The sequence below is a fragment of the Nannospalax galili genome, unplaced genomic scaffold, assembly GCF_000622305.1.
Source record: "Nannospalax galili isolate Female #2095 unplaced genomic scaffold, S.galili_v1.0 scaffold760, whole genome shotgun sequence".
NCBI classification, from domain to species: Eukaryota; Metazoa; Chordata; class Mammalia; order Rodentia; family Spalacidae; genus Nannospalax; species Nannospalax galili.
The window spans coordinates 1,005,621-1,025,783 of NW_008347555.1; the positions used below are offsets into that span (position 1 = coordinate 1,005,621).

At 45.0% G+C, this 20,163-nt stretch overlaps 1 protein-coding gene across 1 annotated transcript in view; it reads right to left on the reverse strand.

Moving 5' to 3' along the window:
- Positions 1-12,591: 12,591 nt before the first annotated feature.
- Positions 12,592-20,163, reverse strand: part of Ube2d2 (ubiquitin conjugating enzyme E2 D2) — a 37,646-nt gene continuing 30,074 nt past the window's right edge. The window contains exons 6-7 of the mRNA XM_008844287.2: positions 19,276-19,369; positions 12,592-14,251 (exon numbers count right to left, since the gene is read on the reverse strand). Coding sequence (XP_008842509.1) covers positions 14,206-14,251; positions 19,276-19,369 — 140 coding nt within the window. The 3' untranslated portion in view covers positions 12,592-14,205. The remainder of the gene's footprint in view (positions 14,252-19,275; positions 19,370-20,163) is intronic.

Here is a 20,163-nt window from a genome sequence, read left to right on the forward strand (position 1 = left end):
ACAGTTGTTAGCTGCCATATGGGTGCTGGGATTTGGACCCAGGACTTCTGCAAGAACAGTCAGTGTTCTTAACTGCTGAGTTATCTTTCCAGTCCCCCAAAACATATTCTTGATCCTGCACCTGAGATCCTTGCTTGATAGTTGAGGCTGCAGGAGGAGTGCAGGTCATTCTCTTTGGTCTCCCCCAGGACAAACTGAGGGCATGAACTTTCTGGGGAACCTCTAAGACAAGTGGCTCTTGAGGATTCTCCCTGTGTGGTATATGGATCTCTATGAACTTCTGAAACCCAAAGCTGGGATCAGGCCCTACCCATCTCCATGTTCTGCCCAGTTCCCACTTGATGATAAATAAATGTTTGCTAGAGGAATGGCATCAGGTTGTGGATAGAGCAAGCTTGTCTCATGTTTGGGGTAGGGCATAGGAAGAAGACAGCCCAGTGGGCCAGTGTCTGGTCAGGGGATTGAAGTGGCACTGCCTTGACCCGTCTTTGTTTTTTCATTGCTGTGACAAAATACTCTGACCACTACCAACTTGGGGAGGAAAGGGTTTATTTAGCTTACATATCCCAGGTCACAGTTCATCTGGGAGCCCAAGGTAGGAACTCAGGGCAGGAACCTGGAGGCAGGAGCTGGAGCACAGGCCATGGAGGAATGCTGCTTACTGGCTTGCTCCCCTGACCCTTGCTCAGCCTTTCTTATGCAACACAGGCCCACCTGCCCAGGGGTGGCACTACACACAGTGGGCTGGGCCCTCCCATATCACTCATCAAGAAGATGCCCCTCAGACATGGCCACATAGAGGCAATTCTCCAATTGAGGCTCCCTCAACCCAGGTGTGTCAAGTTGACACTAAAGCTATCCAGCACAACCTCCTTTCCTAAGGTCCATCTGCCTTAGCAACCGTTTCTTCACTGCCTAACCACCAGGGAAAGCAAGAAACCAGAGCTGGAGGTGGTGGCTATTCTGCCTTGTGTGTGACCCAGACTCCATCCTGGCCAGGCAGAGGCGCTATTTTAAACCCCAGCCCCAAGCTGCAGCCTTAGCTTCTTCCTGCCAGGCTCATCTCTGATTACAAAGCCACCAGCCACACCCTTTTCCTCACACTGGGACCCCCTAGGGGAGTGCTGAGCTCTTTTTTTTTTTTTAAAGATTTTTAAAATTTTAATCATGTGTATATATGTCTGTGTATATGTGCACATTAGTGCAGATGCCCATGGAGTTCAGAAGGCATTGGATCCCCTGCCGCTGAAGTTACACTAGCAGTTGTGGTCCATTCAACATGGATGCTGGGAACCAAACTCTGGTTCCTCTGCAAGAGCAGTAAACACTCTTAACTGTTAAGACATCAGTCCAAGATTTTTTTAGTTTTATTTTACAGTATGAGTGTTTTGCCTGAATATATAGAAGTATATCATGTGCATACAGTGCCAACAGAAGCCAGATGAGGGTATTAGATCCTCTGGAATTGTCCCCTGGAACTGGAGTTAGAGACAGCTGTTATCTGCCATGTGGGTGCTGGTAACTGAAACTGGGTCCTCTGCAAGAACCAGTGCTCTTAATCACTGAGCCATCTCTCCAATCCCCTGAGGTTTTTTTTTTTTTTCATTTTTTATTTTTTGGTCTTTTTAAGGCAGGGTTTCCCAGTAGCCCCAGCTAGCCTGGAACACGCTAAGTAGACCAGGCTGGCTTTGATCTCAGAGATTCACCTGTCTCTGCCTCCCAAGTGTTGGGATTAAAGGCATGGGCCACCATACCTAGCCTAAGGTTTTATTTTTGTGTATGTGTCTGTGTGCACTATAATGCATTCAGTGCCTGGGGAGACCAGAAGGGGCCTCCTGATTCCCAGGAGTTGGAGTTACAAGTAGTTGTGAGCTGCCTGACATGGGTACTGGGCTTCTGGAAGAGCAAATGTTCTTAACCACTCTCCAGCCCCAGGTGGCCCCATCTTGAGCTGGCTGAACTAGTCACTGGGGCATCCCAAATGGCCCCATGACCACCTGTTCCCCCACCCCATGACACATAGCTTCAGCAGCGAGGTATTGGCATCAACCCTAGAGATGAGCAATGATGCTAACAATCCTGTCATTTAAAGCAAGCACAGTTTGCTTCAAGCTGGTAGTGGGGGGCATTCCCCATAGCTCCGGACCTGGGACAGCTGGGGAAAGATCACTCCTCTACTATTACAGATCTTTGAGATTCCCATGGTATCCTGGCTATCCACTCCAGCAGCTGGTCTTGAAGGTAGACCAGGGTCTTTGGTAAGTTTGGAGACTTTTTTCAGCACTGGGGCTGAAACCTAGGGTTGCATTTTTGCTAGGCAAGTACTCTAACATCAAGCTATATCCCTAGCCCTTTGGAGACTATGTAAACCAGGCAAGCTCTCAAACTCATGGTGATCCTTCTGCTTCTGCCTCTTAGGTGCTGGGCTCAGAGGCAAGTGCCACTATGTCTAGCCCCTGAAGACACTCTGATAGTCACACTGTTGCTGCTGACATCTAAAAGGTAGAGACCATCAATATGGACAGAGTTTGGGCCGAAAGTCAGTATTACTGATGTTGTGAGAAACTCTGGGAGGAACTTCCCTGACTTATCATCTGGGAACCCAAGGGGGAAAAAGGCATTCTACAGATCCTATCACCACCAATTGTATAGGGGACCAAGGCTCATCTCACTGGCATAGGCAGTTAAGGTGGTCTACCATTCTGGCTTCAAAGTCCCCTTGTGGTGTGGCCTCTTGAGCTGGCTGCCTGTTCACCTATCCACACACCAGTATCTAGTGGCCATGAGGAGGGGCCTAGTAAAACATTTCAACTGGTCAGGAAGGATTTACCCATCTCACTGCCAGATAAACCCTGTGAAGCCTGACCCAATGAGGATTCTGGGTCTAAGGAAAAAGGGGAGGGGGTACTATCCTGCCCCTCCAGGCCTATCCCTAGAGTTAGTCCAGTCCCTAGAGTTAGCTGGATGCTCTGGCCTCCTCCTCCTGTTTCCCTGCCGCCCCCTCCCATCTCTATTTAAGAGGCAGCTATGGTGGCTTAGCTTGTCTCCGGTTTCCTAGGGAGCTGTGCAGAAGCAGCCCAGCCTCCGTGGGTCCATCTGTCAGGGAGGCTGTTACGCCCCATCGATTGCCATTCCCAGGGGGCTCTGTTGCTCAAGGGACCCAATGTGGCCGCCAGATAGGAGAAGGGAGGGGAGACAGCTTGACAGCAGGCAGAGCCAGGCAGGGCTGACACTGAGAAGGCACAAGGCTAGACAAGCGTTGAGTGTAGGGACCCAGGGGCAGAGGCTTCAGGCTGGCTGGAATGCCCTCTGAAGCAAGCTGGCACCCTCAAGAGTGTTTTGCCTCTGGACACACCAAGTTTGCACTTTGAGGACAACAGAAATGGCTGGCATTTATTGAGCAGGAACAATGTGCCTGGCATTGGGCTGGGGCTTTACACACCTCTGCTTTCACTTGAGGATCAGCCCATTCAAAGCAGGTGCTGTTATTCACTGCAGGAGTCCGGTAGGAATCGGAGAGGCTGCAGCACTGTCAGTAGCCACACAGAGGAGCTGGAGGAATCTCCCGAGTCAGCCTGGCTCAGTGACTGTGCCCCAGCTCCAGGACGACGACGACCAGCCAGGTTGGATGGGGAGGAGGCCGTCTTGCTTGACCAGAGGCCCCGCCCGCCCTCCCCAGGAGCCGCCTCCTCCCCTGGGCTGCGTGACATCTGCCCTGCTTCCCGGCCCAGAGCCACGTCAGCACTTCCACCAGGGAGTCTGGCAACTGGCTCTGGCCCCTGAGTGACAGAGAAGGCAGGGCTGTGGGTCCCCCAAGGATGGCTTTCTGAGAGGGTGACCCACTCAGCTGAGCAAAGGTGTGTGACACGATGTTGGGCTACCTGCCTTCCTCTCTGCTTAGGTGTGTATGTAGTTGGGGGGGTTCCCTTTGGCAAGGGTGCCAGTAGCAAGCAGGTGGTCAAGGAGCATTTATTCCCACACAGCCAGTTCTGGGGACACTGGGGGTAGCCTGTGACCCTTGGGGTCAAGTGGTCACTTGGTGGGGCACACAGAAGAGAAGGGAGAGTATGGAGGTGCATGGCCTAGCTCTGTACACTGACCTGCTAGTACCAGAGATAACCAGGGACTCCTAGAAAATCATGTTTGGGTCGGCAAAGTTGGCCCACAAGGCACCACCACCCACCGGAAACGGCCCAAGCCCAGTGCACAGAAGGGCTCAGACTGTGGTGGGGACATTTATCTTCTCATCCCGGAAGGATGTGGCCTGGCCCAGTCAGCAAGCAGAGGATAGGGGTTAGTGCCATTCTGGATGGGGGCTTCCTTTGAGAAGTGGACAGTCCACTCCGTGCAATCCAGGCCGGTTTTTGGAGGTGCCCGTGCTGGCAGCAGCCCAGGGAGTGTGTGGAAATGACACCGCCAGGGCGGCGGAGATCCCCCCTCCTGACATTGGCTGGAAAGTGGAGCAGCTCGTCAGGGACAATCAATGGCAATCGATTGCTGAGCAGCGAAGGCGCCGGCACAGGGGGGAGGGGCAGCCTGGCCAGCAGGGATGGGGACACCCATGGCTGAGGTCAAAAAACACACAGATCTGCAGAAGGGCATAGCAGGGTCGCATGGACACACAATTGTACAGGGAGACATCACTTTGGACCACCACACTGAAGGATGGTGACTCAACACACTACAGTCTCCGAACCAAGTCACAACACAACAGGGTCAAATGTCTGGTCAGCATGTATATACAACAGAGTCAGACACATAAGGACACAGTAATAATCAGCTGATCACACTATTGTACAACCAGTTCCATCACACAACAGGGCCTCACATCACAACAACTGATGATCCTACACTAGACACCCAGTTAGGACATAAAACAGGCATTACACTAACTAGTTTCAACCCAAGAGTGGAGAATTTGGATGCACAAGGTAAAAAAGTCACAAGGCCGTATTGTGCATCATCACAACCTCAAAGAATATTATCAAATTGGATTATCACTATGCAGTACCACAATGGGATCAAGAGTCTAGGCGGTATACAACAGGGCTGCCCACTGCCACAAGATGCACCCCAATAACTAAGCAATAACGATGCTTCACAGTATCCAACAATGAATACAACTGTGTAGTGTGGCATGCCATGTCCCCCCATCTCCACCTCAATAATAAACACTGTAGCGCAGGTAAACTAGCATTAACTCACAGATCTTCTGACAGGACCAGTGCAAGTAACATGCCTAGCACAGGGCTAGGTACAAGGTAAGCACTCAACATACATGGTCTTCAGTTATCACTAACGGCCATGTAAGTTGTATCTATACAATGATTAATTACTTGGCATCTCCCTCTTTACTCTTTTCCAGCAACCTATTCACCCTAGTAGCAAAACTAATTCAGTCACTGCATCTAGGAAACACAACTCTTATGTCACAAACACAATTCTCATGGTTTATACTCACCCCTCCCAATACACACTCCCCCAAGTAGGGCTTGCCCAAGTATCTATTACTCCAGCTCTGGGACCTTGGTGGGGGAAACCACCCCAATCTCTCACCAGCTACCATCCCATTTAGTGCACTGCTACGCTACTGGCCTTACTTTCTGTTCCACAAACTTTAGAACACAAAATATGTGTCACCCACCACAGGGTCTCCTAAATAAATTTGCTAAGGATGATCCCTAGTTAATTCCACTCTATTACTTCATTTCCCCAAGAGAAATAGAGGCACTGGTTAAAGTCCCCAGAATGGCTCCCCCATTCTAAATGTAAAGCAGCAAAGGCTGACCCTAGATCTCAGAAATGTCCCTAATCCCATTCCCAGTGGGTACACGTGCATAGGGGCAAGACCAAGATCTTCAGTTCTACAAACACCCTAAAACCACTCCTGTGATCCAACTCAGAACAGCTGGACATAGCCCACACTTCAAGTTTAGGCCTGGCCCACCCAACCCTGCTTAATTCCCTAGCTAAACCTCTCTGAGCCCGAATCTCAAGTCCCACACATTGATCTAAAAAGACCTTCTTTCCTAACATGGAGGCTTTCATTGACTAGGGAGTGAGAGTGGGTCTCTGACCTAGGATAGCAACAGCAAGAATGTTGGCCATAGCAGGTGTTACAATCACTCACCAATTCTTCCCTCTTACACCTCCAAGCCAGACTGGGATAAACTGGGGGAGGGAGAGGGTCTGGTCTCTTTCCACAGCACCCATGGCTGAAGGCCAATTCTCGAATTACTTCTCTTCCTCTAATACAGACAGGGTGGCAAGACTTGACCATCCATTTGCCTACCTACCATTTGTGGGTACACTCATAGGCCTTGCTGAGTAGGTATGCAAGTTCCCAAAAAGGAGCCCCAGACAGCCTGCCCCAGGCATCTAGATGTTCCAAAAGCTGGTCTTGCTCAAGGTGTGGCAAACCTTTGGCTTGTACAAAAATCCAGGAAAAAGTCTTACAGTCCATCCATATCTGCTTCCTCAAACCCACAAACAGCCACAAGTGCAAGTTTTTAATCTGGTAAGGCTATGTGCTGGATGGCTTTAGTGTCAACTTGACATACCTGGGTTGAGGGAGCCACAATTGGGGAATTGCCTCCATTGGACTACCTGAGGCATGTCTGTGGGGCATTTTCTTGATTGTTGAGTGATGTGGGAGGGCCCAGCCCACTGTGGGTCGTGCCACCCCTGGGCAGGTGGGCCTTTGTTAGTAAGAAAGCAGGTTGAGCAGGGGCCAAGGGAGCAAGGCAGTAAGCAGTGTTCCTCCATGGCCTGTGCTCCAGCTCCTGACTCCAGGTTCCTGCCCTGAGTTCCTACCTTGGGCTCCCAGATGAACTATGACCTGGGATATGTAAGCTGAATAAACCCTTTCCTCCCCAAGTTGGTAGTGGTCAGAATATTTTGTCACAGCAATGGAAAAACAAACTAGGTCAGACTATATCCACCAAGTATTGCCTACAGACAAGGTTGGGGACCAAGTGGCCACTAAATGGTAGTTTTTCAATGAGAAAAAAAAAAAAAAAAAGTAAATCAGCTCCCCCAAATTATACAACTTAAAAGTCTTAAGCTGGAGATTCAAACCCAGACCTAAGTTGTGTTCCAAAGGCTACAGATTTAGGCTCACACCCACATGCATAAACACTAAGGAATGTCCATGCTTACAATTCTCTCAAAAGTTCGTAACACATGAACAATCAATCTCCCCTGTACACACCACACGTATGCATGCATGCATACACACACAGAGGACGTCCTACACTCCTCCAGGTCTGAAGCTTGTCAGCCACATTCTCTATGGCTCCTTCCAACAGGGACAGGGGCAGGCAGGGAGTCTACATTCCCGTTTCCACCCTGACCTGCCCCCCCGCCCCCAGCACACATTATTCCTGCTGCAGACAGATAACCAGCCCCAGAGGGAGGCCTGGAGAGCAAGGCATTCTGGGCAAGGCTGTTAGCCTTACTCAAGACTGCCTAAGCACCAGTTTTAACTGCATGTCTGGCATAGTGCAAGTCAGTTTTTCCTGCAGGTAATCTCTACCTTTCTAGTCAAGCTAGAATCAAGCCTTCCATCCACATTCCAGGACTTTCCTAGGTCCAGAGCTTCCTTTGGATGCAAAAATCCCTGTGTTAAGAACTAAATAAAGCAGGACAGGACTCGGGGAGTCCCCAAGACTTCCCTCCCTAGAGTTATATAAGCAAAAGCCTGACTTCCAGACACCAACAGCCCCTAGACAATGTTCCCAATCTGGGGGGAGTGATGGTTCTCATGGCTCTGCTACTCGGTGGGCTCAGCAAATCTGCAGTTATTTGCATACCCAGATGGCCAAGCCTAGAATTTCAAATTCCGGATGAAGATGCAGCTGGCTTCTGGGTGGTGGCCCTGGAGGCTCACAGCTGTTGCACTGTAACATTAGGGAGCCTAGGGGCTCCAAACACAAGATACATAAAAAGATAAGAACACTTCCTAGGACTTACTACCAGCACTCTGCTCTACTCCTCTTCCTCCTGTCCCCAGACCTCAATCCTCCAGGTCTAAATGAGCCATATCACAGCTGTCCAGTGTAGGTGGGCAGGCAGGCAAGTGAAACTGGATTTGTTGATGGGGGCACAAGGACTGCCTGCTTTGGGGGAAGGCATCAGTAACATGGATCCTCCTGTTCACATTAAAATGGACACGGCCCAGTGGGTAAAGGCCCTGCCATTGAAGCTGTTCACATAGCTACAATAGCAATGGGGAGAAGGGAGCTTAAGCCTTTCTTAGGAACCAGAAGGAACCATGCCACCCCACCCTCACCCCCCCAAAATAAAGTCACCCTACTCTTAACAAAAGCTCAGGAACACATTCACTGACCACACACACCTTATAGTTTTAGAAGCTACGGGTCACCACTGCCCTCTGCTGGCTACTAAGGTACTAGCACCCACACAGAACAGGCTCCTCTCTTCTACCTGTAGTCAATGAAATGTAACCTTTAGCCATCTTTTGAATTGGGTTAATAGTGGACAGAACATGTAGGAACTAAGTTAGAAATACAGCATGTCTCAGGAATCCCGTCTCCCACCCCAAATATAAACAAACCTCAAACTTCAAAAACGCCTTGTGAAGTTCAGAGGTTGAATCTACTTTCTCAGAACAGCATCTGTTCCAGGACCTTCCCTCATCCTTTCTCCAATCCTTGCCTTATTTGCTCCAAAATGCTTGGCTGAAATGATTTGGAACTCCTCCAGAAAGCTCAACTTATTAAGGAGGTCTGAGACAGTTTTGTTTCCATAGTTTGTCATTTTGCAGTAAGTGCCTTGAAGTCTAAATGTCCTCTGAAACTAGGCCAGCTCCCTCAACAATTTGAGCAATATACTGCAGGTAGCCACAACTTCAAAGATGGCAGTGATGCTAGCCTCAGGAGCAGGGTGCCCACATCAATCAAAAGACTACTGGAGAGATGGCTCAGTGGTTAAGAGCACTGGATGCTCTTATAGAGGACCCAGGTTCAGTTCCCAGCACCCATATGGTGGCTAACTCCAGTTCCAGGGGAGCTGAAGTTGTCTTCTGGCCTACTCAGGTACTGCACATGTGGTACACTCCACAGGCAAAATACTCAATACACATAAAATACTGTCCCTTATTGGAAAAGGAAAACTCCAGCCACCTCTGTGGCAAGGACGGTAGCTTAATTTTACCAGTTACTTCAAGCATAGACTCTTTCTCTTCTGAGATGATGCTGGCTCTAGAGCTCAAGTAGAGCTCTGATCATTTGAGATGCTTCTAGAAACTCCAAAAGCTACCTTGTTTTCTAGGGAGATTTAAGTTGAAAATATTGGCTATTTGGGGGAAAAGATGATGTCCCCCCCACACAAAACTTTCTCCCTATGTACTTTTGTTTTCTAGAGGCTCTATTTTGGGGGAGGGGGATAGCTTTTAAGACTCAAGATTCGAGAGTTGGCAAGATGGCTCAGCAAGGTGCTTTTGCCAAACCTGACAATGTAAATTCAACCCCTTGAACTGACATGTTAGAGACACTGACTCTTGTAAGCTGTCCTCTAACTGTAGGTATAACCTGGCATGCTCAAAACCAAAACCACCCCACCTTCCCATTCACAGTTTCTTCTTAAATTCAAGACCCGAGCAGGGCTTGGTGGGGCAGACCCACAAACTCATCTAACTCAGGAGGCAGAGTCAGTAGTACAAATTCAGGTTCAGCCTAGGTAACTTGGTTGAGACCCCACTTCAAAAAGAAAAATGAGGACTGGGGATATAGTTCAGTGGTAGAACATTTACTTAGCATGAACAAGGGTCTAGATTCAATCTCAGTACAAAAATAAACACCCAGGCCAGTGTTGTACAACAGTGATTCTATCACTCAAGATACTGAGGCCGAAGAATCAGTTCAATATCAGCTTTTGCTACATTCCAGTTTAAAATAGGGCTTAAAATGTGTATAGAGTGCTTGCCTAGCATGAAGTCATGGGTTCAATTCCCTCACTGCATAAATGGGTGTGATGATGCATACCCATAATTCCAGCACTTGGGAAATAGAAGTAGGGGGTTCCAAAGTGAGAGGTCACCCTTGGCAACATAACAAATTTAAGGCCAGCTTGTGCTACACAAGACTGTGTCTCAAAATATAAACCAAGACTGAACTGGGTGTAGTGATGTAGTCTCATCCGTCAGGAGACTGATACAGAAGACTTCAGCTCACAAGTTTAAAACTTGCCAAATAAAAGTGAGACTCATCTCAAAAATAACTTTAATTAGAAGGGAGTTCAAATAGAATCTTAAGAGGGTTATGCCTGTAGCAGTCATCCCTCAAATCCTCAGAAGGCTGAAAGGGAACACAGTATCTCCACCAAGGCTGTTGTTTTTTTCTGTGCAACACAGGAGGCCTAGCCTGGGCATTCAGTGGCTTCTTGTTTTCCCTCAACTGATCAACCATTTGCTTTCAGAGTACAATGTAGGGGATTCTACAAATAACTTCCATGTTAAAATCAAACCATGAGAAACTACTCAGAGACTATCAATCCTGCTATATTGGTACTAATATATTCTTCATGTGTATGGTATTGGGGATCAAACTGAGAGCCTCCTGTATGCTCAGAAAGCACCTTACCAGTTAGTCTTATTAATACAGATTTGCACCTGCTAAAAGGCAGATTGTCTCTCAGATCAAGTAAAATTCTCTGAATAATTCAAAGATGAAAAGTGGATCAGTAGCCAGTAGTCAAAATGTTAACTTTGCTGGGTATAGTGGCACACTTCTTTAATCCTAGTGATAGCCACATAGTGAAGACTGTCTCCAAAAACAAACAAACAAACAAACAAACAAACAAACAACCAACCAAATCTAGAGGACCCCTGAGCACTAACCACTCAACCATGACCTTGGCTAAGTAAGGTTACAGTGCCAGGAGGAAGGTGTTTTTTGCCTTCCTCCAAAGTGCTGGGATTACAGGTGTGCACTACCATGCCCACCCCAAACTTTTAAGGAGAAAGTTTTTACCTAAGTACATAAGCAACACAAGGGAAGCAGGAGCCAACTTGGGGAGCGTGTTTCCCAGTTCCAAAGGTTAGAGGAGTGTGGAGGTATATGTACGATCCAGAAGTTGGTTTGAGCCTAGTGTCTTACTATGTAGGCTCATAGAGATTTGCCTCTGCCTCCTGGGTGCAGGGATTAAAGGTGTATACAACCACCCATGGCCAGAAGAAAGTTCTATTAAAATTTTACCAATGGAAAGCTGGGCATGGTGGTGCATGCCTTTAATCCTAGCACTTGGGAGGCAGAGGTAGAGGCAGGCAGATCTGAGTTCAAGGACAGCCTGGTCTACATAGTGAGTTCTAGGACAGTTGGGGCTTCAGGGAGACCCTGTCTCAAAAAAAAGACAAAAAAAAAAAAATCTTACCAATGGATATTAAGGGATTCTATACTCTTGACAAAGCAAGAGTTTCTCTTTAATTGCAGACAAGGGGCAGTATATAGGCACTCCAACTCTAAGGTTAAAAATGCTTTGCTAATGTAAAGAAATTACTCAGAAAATGGGACTGGCAGTAGAAATGAAATGCTTCTGACAGGTCAGTGCATAGAAAGTCTCTGGTCACACTTTCCATTTTTCCTCAAACCTTCCTGTCTCTTAACCACCATTATAGCCCTTCTAAAGAAATTAGGAGGACAATGATCCCTTTGACTATTGGCCATTAACAGAACATGCAGATATCTGAAATGGTCTGGTTTCACCGGAAGAAACTGTTCCAAACATAATCTGACCAAGTATTCCAAGCTACTATTAAGCACACAAAAAGAAACCTGTAACCTGACATTCCTTTGTTACCATTACCCTCATCAGGATCAAACAAGGTTGTTGCAAACAAGCTTTTTACATATCAGAGAAACTCCTATATAGAGCTGGGTGTCTATGTGAGAATCATCCTGAGTGACTTTTTTTCCTTTTAACGATAATGCACATGTACACAACTTGACCAACCATGTTTCATATTCAAATGGGCAAGACCAAACTCCACTCACAGTTCTAATACTGTGTGACCATCAAAACTTTTCATCTGACACTTGCGCATGAAGATGACATTTAGCACAAAAATACTTAAAGAGCACTCTTGTGAAAAATAACATTATGACCTAATAAATGGCAAGAAGCTTGCAGCTCTCTATGATAAGCAAATAATAACAGTTTAAGATTTGTGCAGCTGACTCCACTGTAAACAGCTTAATTGACAGCAAGTCAAAAACTGATGAATCCAGGAGGGAATAAATATAGCTCAATGTCAGAGCACTTGACGAGCATAGGCCCTGGGCCCTTTCCCCAGCAATGAAACATACAGACACCAACACACACACATCCCAAACCGAACTTCTACCTGCCTATAATACTAAGAATATGGGGTGATTTTTTAAAATTAAATTCTGACTCCTTCCCCCACAGCTGTTAGTAGTCAAACATTACCTGCAAGGACAAGAGGGTGCTAACAAAGCACTCTTGAAATGCTTCTAAGCAGCCAGCAGCTAATTAAGAGGTTTTTTCTTTTTAAAGTTGCCAAGTTCTGAGACAGAGGAACAATGACACTGAGAGATGAGACAGGTGAACAAGTTTAAAACCAAAAGCAGTGGACATTTATTCCTCAATTTTTGTGCAAGAGTGTAAAGATGCATTTTAAAGAATCCGATGGCTAGAGAGCATCAGCCATAGCCTCAGGCTAGCCTGGTTTACAGTCAGGTTAGGAAAAGGGGTGGGGGGAGATAACTTGCCTAGTTCACATGAATGTTTCTGGAAAACAGCTGTTGACAAGTTTCAAACTACATTTTACTAGAGTCAAGGGAAGACTTCAAAAAGCCACATACAGTACAATTTAAAACTGGATGAACATCCTGCAAATGTTAGTGCAAAGTAATTACGTAGACGCTCCGATACAAGATTGTGCTCATGTTTCCCAGGTTTGGTCAGTTATACTCTTATAATTACAATCACAGAGGCTTAACTTACCAAACAGCAATGCCTTTGTGTTTTATGTCCTATGTACCAAGAGAATGTCACAAGGTTTTGGTGAAATGTTGCTTAGTTTCATTAACAAAGCCAATTTACTTAGTTTAACAGTCATGTTCCTAGAATGGTGCACATGTAAGTTTCATGAAAATGCCTTTAAGTTTATGCTTCTATCTTGTTCAATAAAATTACTCTCAGTATTTTTTTTTTAACTATGTAAACTGGAATTGTTTCATGATTTTGAAATGCAACAAACATAAATGAAAACATTTCAGGGTAAGGAAAAATCCACCACTAATCTCAGCTAGACAGTTTTTAAATCAAAAAGCCTATTCACACAAAATTATATGTAATGACTGTAGTAATCAGTTTATTACACAGATTAATCATTCTTGAACGTACAAGCTCCAGAGGAGCAACTGGGTCTTTAAATATACACAAGTATTTCCATCAAATAAATTTTCACCCTTATATCCAAATAGACCTAAAGCAGTTAAAAACATAAGAAAAATAAGAGCTATTAGCTATGTATTAACTGAGAAACCACATACAAACCAAAGATTATGGAGAGAAAGGGGCTAAAAGGAGGAAGGTTGAAAGGGCAGGGAGATGTAAAAGAATTGGGTACAAAGCCCTCACACTTTGTGTACTAATAGCTCTAATCCATTTAAATGTTGACCAGTTCAACTTAGACCTTAAAATACTGGATGTGGGTAAGTTTAATCTGGTTGGTCACAACTTTCACCTAAGTTGTAGGTCCTTCAGGGTGAAATGAATACAGAAACAGCTTCATGTTCTTCGCCTTGCATTTTTATAACTGTTTTGAGATTAGATGGATTCCACTTAAAAACAATCTCCTACAGGTCAGTGGAGCTTTTTCCCCATCCAAGCACACACTGTGTACCCACCCCTCACGCCTTGCCATTATCCAAATAAGTCAGTAAGAAAAGCTTTTAGTCTCACACCTAGGTTACGCCTGGAGAACTGGTTTCTCACACATACACTTCTCTGCTAGGAGGCAATGTTGGTACAGAAGTACAGTATTTCTAGTTTGTTGTTCCAAGTATGTACAACACGCAGCTCTGCTGTATCAGGTAAACATGTGCACAGGGGAAGATGAGGCGTGGGCTCATAGAAAGCAGTCAAATGGAAATCAAAAGGACTTTCTCTTTCAGAGTTCCCCTATCTTTATTTGTAGAGGTTATCCAATAATTTCTTTAATTACATCGCATACTTCTGAGTCCATTCCCGAGCTATTCTGTTGTACCTGTATACACACAAAGAGAATTTGGCTCAACATAGGTAAGGAGTCAATAATTGACACATTTCGTTCATTATCCCACCTAGTAACCTGAAAACATTTAAGCAAAGCCACTTTTCTACCTCAATTTCTTTCATTTTTTTCCTATTCTTTTCTTTCCTTCCTTTTTGAGGCAAGATCTTCCTATGAAGCCCTGGCTAGCCTAGAACTATGTAAAACTATTACAGCCTCAAAGTTGTGACAATCCTCCTGGCCTTTGTCTCCAAGGTGCTGGTATTACAGACATGCACCATCATACCTAGTTTTAACTCCAATTACTAATAAGCCTATACTTAATGACAGTAAGACGCAGTTGTAAAATGAAAAGCATTTCCTATAAATACAATACTTATAGGATTCAGATTAAATTGCAGCATTTGCTGGCACATACCTTATTCTATTATTTCTACAGAGAACCTTCAACTAGATTTGTGGTTCTTGTTTCTTTTTTTTTTTTCTTTTTCTTTTGGTTTTTTGAGACAGGCTTTTCTTGTAGCCCCAGCTTGCTTGGATCTCACAGAGACGTGCTTGCTTCCCAAGTGCTAGGACTAAAGGCATGTGCCACTACACTCAGCCCTTGTTTTTTGAGAATCTTAGTATGTAGCCAAGGCTAACAGAGAAAGTGCAATCTTCCTGCTGTTGCCTACCAAGTGCTGGGGTTATATAGTATGTGCTATCACATCTGACTACTTATTTTTGAAATTATGTAATTCTGTATTATATGGTTTTTTTGTTTTTTGTTTGGTCTTTTTGAGACAGGGTCTCCTTGTAGCCCCAGCTGTCCTGGAACTCACTATTATAGACCAGGCTGGCCTCAAGCTCACAAAGATCCACCTGCCTCTGCCCTCCCAAGTACTGGGATTAAAGGCGTGCGCCACCATGCCTGGCTATTATATGGTTCTTAAAATCATATAAGTGATTTAAATGACATAAAGAGCCAAGTGGAAACTGAGGCAGGAAGTTCAAGAGCTTGTTTAAATGAAGAAAAAAAGGGGTCTGCAAGATGGTTCAGTAGGTAAAAGTGATTGGTGTCAAGTATGACGACCCAAATTTGATCCCCAGAACCCAGATGGTGGAAGGTGATGATCCTCTGATCCTCGTGCCATGGGCACACATGGATATATGTGCTGACACATACGAATAAATAAATTTAATGAAAATTAAAATATAGAAAGCTGGCTGTGGTGGCACACACCTTTAATTCCAGTACTTGGGAGGCAGAGGCAGGAGATCTCTACATAAGTTTCTGGGCCAGCTGGGGCTACAGGAAGATCCTGCCTCCAAACAAACAAATTTTAAAAATAAAAAAATTAGGGGCTGGAGAGATGGCTCAGCCGTTAAGAACACTGGTTGTTCTTGCAGAAGACCCAGGTTCAAATCCCAGCACCCACATGGCAGCTAAAAACTGCAACTCCAGTTCCAGGGGATCCGACAGCCTCTTCTGTCCTCTGCTGGCATTGCACGCCACCGGTGCAAGTCACATACATGCAGGTAATACACTCATAAAAATACAAAAAAAAAAAAAATTAATGAACAGCTGGGCATGATGGCTCCACCTTTAATCCCAGCAGTTGGGAGGCAAAGGCAGAAGGATGTCTGTGAGTTCAAGGCCAGCTTGCTCTAAATAGTGAGTTCCAGGACAGCTGGGGCTACAGGGAGACCCTGTCTCATAAAAAAAGACCAATAAATAAATAAATAAATAAAAAATTAATGAGCAGAGTGAAAGGTTTTCAGTCTTAAGTAATAGAGGGAGTCAGGTATGATGGCATGCACCTATAATCAAAGCACTCAAAGGTACAGGTAGGAAGATCAGGAGTTCAAGATCACCCATGGTTATATAGTAAGTCTGATGCCAGCATAGGCTACATAACACCGTTCTCAAACACAAACAGCACCCCCCCAAAAAACAATAAAACAAAAAAAGGTGGCTTATGCCTGTAATTTCCAGCACTTGGACAGCTGAGACAAGGCAGCAGTAGATTTGAGAGCAGCCTGAGTTATACATAGACCCTGTTTCAAAAGTGTGAAGTGCTTTGGATCTAACTATTACAGTCCTAGGTACTGAAAAGACTGAGAAAAGAAAGATTTTTAAAAAAATTTTAAATTCATTATTTTTAAAAATATTTTATTTTTATTTTACGAATATGAGTGTATTGCCTGCATGTTTGTGAGTACACCCATGTCATGCAATGCCACGGAGGTCAGAAGAGGGCTTCGGATTCCCCTGAAACTGGAGTTAAGGGCGGTTTGTAGCCGCCATGTGGGTGCTGGGAATTGAACCTGGGTCCTCTCAAGAGCCGTCAAGAGCAGTCAGTGCTCTTAACTGCTGAGCCATCTCTCCAGCCCCTAAATTTATTATTTTTACTTTATATGTATGCATATATGTAAGTGCACCTGTGTAGTGCAATGCCTGAAGAGGATTATAAGAGGCTGTCGGGGGCTGGAGAGATGGCTCAGCAGTTAAGAGCACTGAGTGCTCTTGCAGAGGACCAGGGTTCGATTCCCAGCACCCACATGGAGGCTTCAAAACCATCCTTAACTCCAGTTCCAGGAGAATCTGAAGCCCTCTTCTGATTTCCGTGGCACTGCATGACACAGGCGCACTCATACATGTGGTGGCAATACATTCATACACATAAAATAAAAATAATAAAGACTGTAAAAAATAATATTTAAAAAAATAGAAGAGGCTGTCGGAGACCCTGGAACTGGACTTATAGACAGCTGTTAGCTGCTATGTGGGTTCTGGGATTCAAACCCAGGTCTTACAGAACAGTCAATGTTAACTGCTGAGCCAGCTCTATAGCCCAAGAAAATTATTTTATTACAGGAATTTAAGACCAGTCTGGACAACACAGGAAGATAGTTTCAAAAACAAATTTAAAAATTAAAAATATTTTGATTTTTTTAATGTGTATGAGTGTATGGCCTGCATGTATGTAAGTGTGCCCATGTCATGCAATGCCCGTGGAGTCCAAGAGATACTCTGAAAATGGAATTATGGACAGCTGCTATTCACCATGTGGGTGCCAGGAACCAAATCCAAGTCCTTAGTCAATACTCTTAACTGATGGGTCACCTCTCCAGCCCCAAAATAAATTTTTTAAAAAAAGAGATGAGTCCCAGTGTGCTGGCACACACCTTTAATTGCAGCACTCCAGAAGCAAAGGCAGGTGGATCTCTGCGAGTTTGAGGCCAGCCTGATCTACACAGTGAGAAATGAACAGTTCTACTAAATGTTACTGCCGTACTTAGGATATGCTTTCTGGTAAGCACTTATGTTCACAAAATGGGTCTTTAATCAAAACAAATTAGTTAAGCATCATGCACTTAAAAAAAAATTCAGCTACAAGTGGGGCGTGGTGGATCTCTGTAAACTGGAGGCCAGCTTGGTCTAACATAGCAAGTTCCAGGCCAGCTGGGGCTACAAGGAGACCCTGTCTCAAAAAGACCCCCACCAAAAAAAGAAAAAAAAAAAAAAAAAGCCAGACTATATGATATATAGATGTTATTCAGAAATAGACACAAAACTAAGACTCAGTCCTACAATCTTCCATTCCTGTGTAGCTCCATTTAGACCATAACAAAAACACCTACTTAAGCTTTTTCTGTTACTATTTTGGATTTTTGACTATTTGAGATAGGTCTCTTTCTATACCCCAGGTTGACCTCAAATTTGTATTCCTCCTGCCACAGTCTCCCAAGTGCTTGGATTATAGGTGTGAGGCACTATACCTGGTCTTACCCAGATTTCAAGTAACTGTATAATTTTATATATATAATTTTTTTTTTGTTTTGGTCTTCTTGGAGCTCCAACAGGCCTGGAACTCATGGTTTTAGATCAGGCTGGTCTCTATCTCAGAGATCCTCCTGCCTCAGCCTCCCAAGTACTGGGATTAAAGGCAAGTGCCACCATGCCCAGCTATTTATTTTTATTTTATATGCAAGAGTGTACTGCCTGCATGTATGTAAGCGCACCCATGTCATGCAGTGCCTGTGGAGGACAGGAGCTCCAACAGGCCTGGAACTCATGGTTTTAGATCAGGCTGGTCTCTATCTCAGAGATCCTCCTGCCTCAGCCTCCCAAGTACTGGGATTAAAGGCAAGTGCCACCATGCCCAGCTATTTATTTTTATTTTATATGCAAGAGTGTACTGCCTGCATGTATGTAAGCGCACCCATGTCATGCAGTGCCTGTGGAGGACAGAAGGCATCAGATCCTCTGGAACTGGAGTTGTGGGTAGTTGTTAGCAGCCATGTGAGTGCTAGGATTTGAACCCAGGTCTTCTGTAAGAACAATCAGTGCTCTTAATTGCTGAGTCATCTCTCCAGTCCCATATATCTTTTATATTTATTTATTATTTTTATTTTATGTGTATGCATGTATTGCCTGCATGTAGGTAAGTGCACCCGTGTCATGTAATGCCAGGGGAGGACAGAAGAGGCTTGTTAGATCCCCTGGAACTGGAGTTACAGACAGTTGTTAGCTGCCATGTGGGTGCTGGGATGGATTTGAACCTGAATCTTCTGCAAGAACAACCAGTGTTCTTAACTGCTGAGTAATCTCAGCAGGAAGACCTGGGTTCGAATCCCAGCACCCACATGGCAGCTAACAACTGTCCATAACTCCAGTTCCAGGGGATCCAACAGCCTAAGTCTTCTGACCTCTGTGGGCACTGCACGACACGGGTGCACTTACCTACATAGAGGCAATACACGAATACACCTAAAATTTTTTAAAAAATTAATTTCCAGTTGGGTGTGGTGGTTCATGCTTTTAATCTTAGCACTCAGAAGGCAGAGGCAGATGATCTCTCTTGAGACCGAGGTCAGCCTGGTCTACACATTTGAGTTTCAGGCCAGCTAGGGCTACAGGGAGACCCTGTCTCAAAAAAAAAAAAAAAAAAAAAAGTGCTTTCACATTTAATTCTATGTATTCACTTTCTTTTAGATTGAAAATAGACAGCTTTCCATCTAGAGGTGATACTTACTTTTCTCTATCTGTTTTGTAGATCCGAGCAATCTCAGGCACTAAAGGATCATCTGGATTGGGATCACACAACAGAGAACAGATGGACAAAAGTACTAGGATAAAAGAATGCATACATTAGTAAAGGACAAAAGCAACAAATTCTAAGAATAGAGTTGGGAATGTAGCTTAGAGGTCAACAGCATTCCTAACATGCATGAGATTCTAAGTTCAACTATCAGCAAAACAAAAACAGAAACAGTCTTAGGCAAAAATGACAAATGTGAAATCTAACAATCAGTTTTGTCAATGTTAGTTAGGTACCATTTTCAGATATAAGATTTAGCCAGTTGTGGTAATCCCAGCACTCCAGAGGCAGAGGCAGGAACATCTCTGTAGGTTTGAAGCCAACCTGGTTTGTACAGAAAGTTCCAGGCCAGCCAGAGGTACATTATGAGACCCTGTCTCAAAAACCAAAACTAAGAGGTTGGAGAGATGGCTCAGTAGCATTGACTGCTCTTGCAGAGGACCCAGGTTTGATTCCCAGCACCCACTTGGTGGCTAATAACTATCCCTAACTCCAGTCCCAAGGGCTCTTGACACTGCCCTCCTCTGACCTCCGCAGGCGCTGTACAACACGAGTGCATTTACAGACACAATACACATAAAAATAATAAAATTAAGCTGGGCATGGTGGTATACACCTTTAATCCCAGCACTCAGGGGGCAGAGGCAGGCAGATTTCTGTGAGTTCAAGGCCAGCCAGGTCTACATAGTGAGATCCAGGCCAGCTGGGGTTACAGGGAGACCCTGTCTCAAAAAAGAACCCCCCCCCCCAAAGTAAATAAAACAAGTCAGGCATGGTGGTTCATATCTGTAATTCCAACACTCAAGAGGCTAAGGCAAGTGC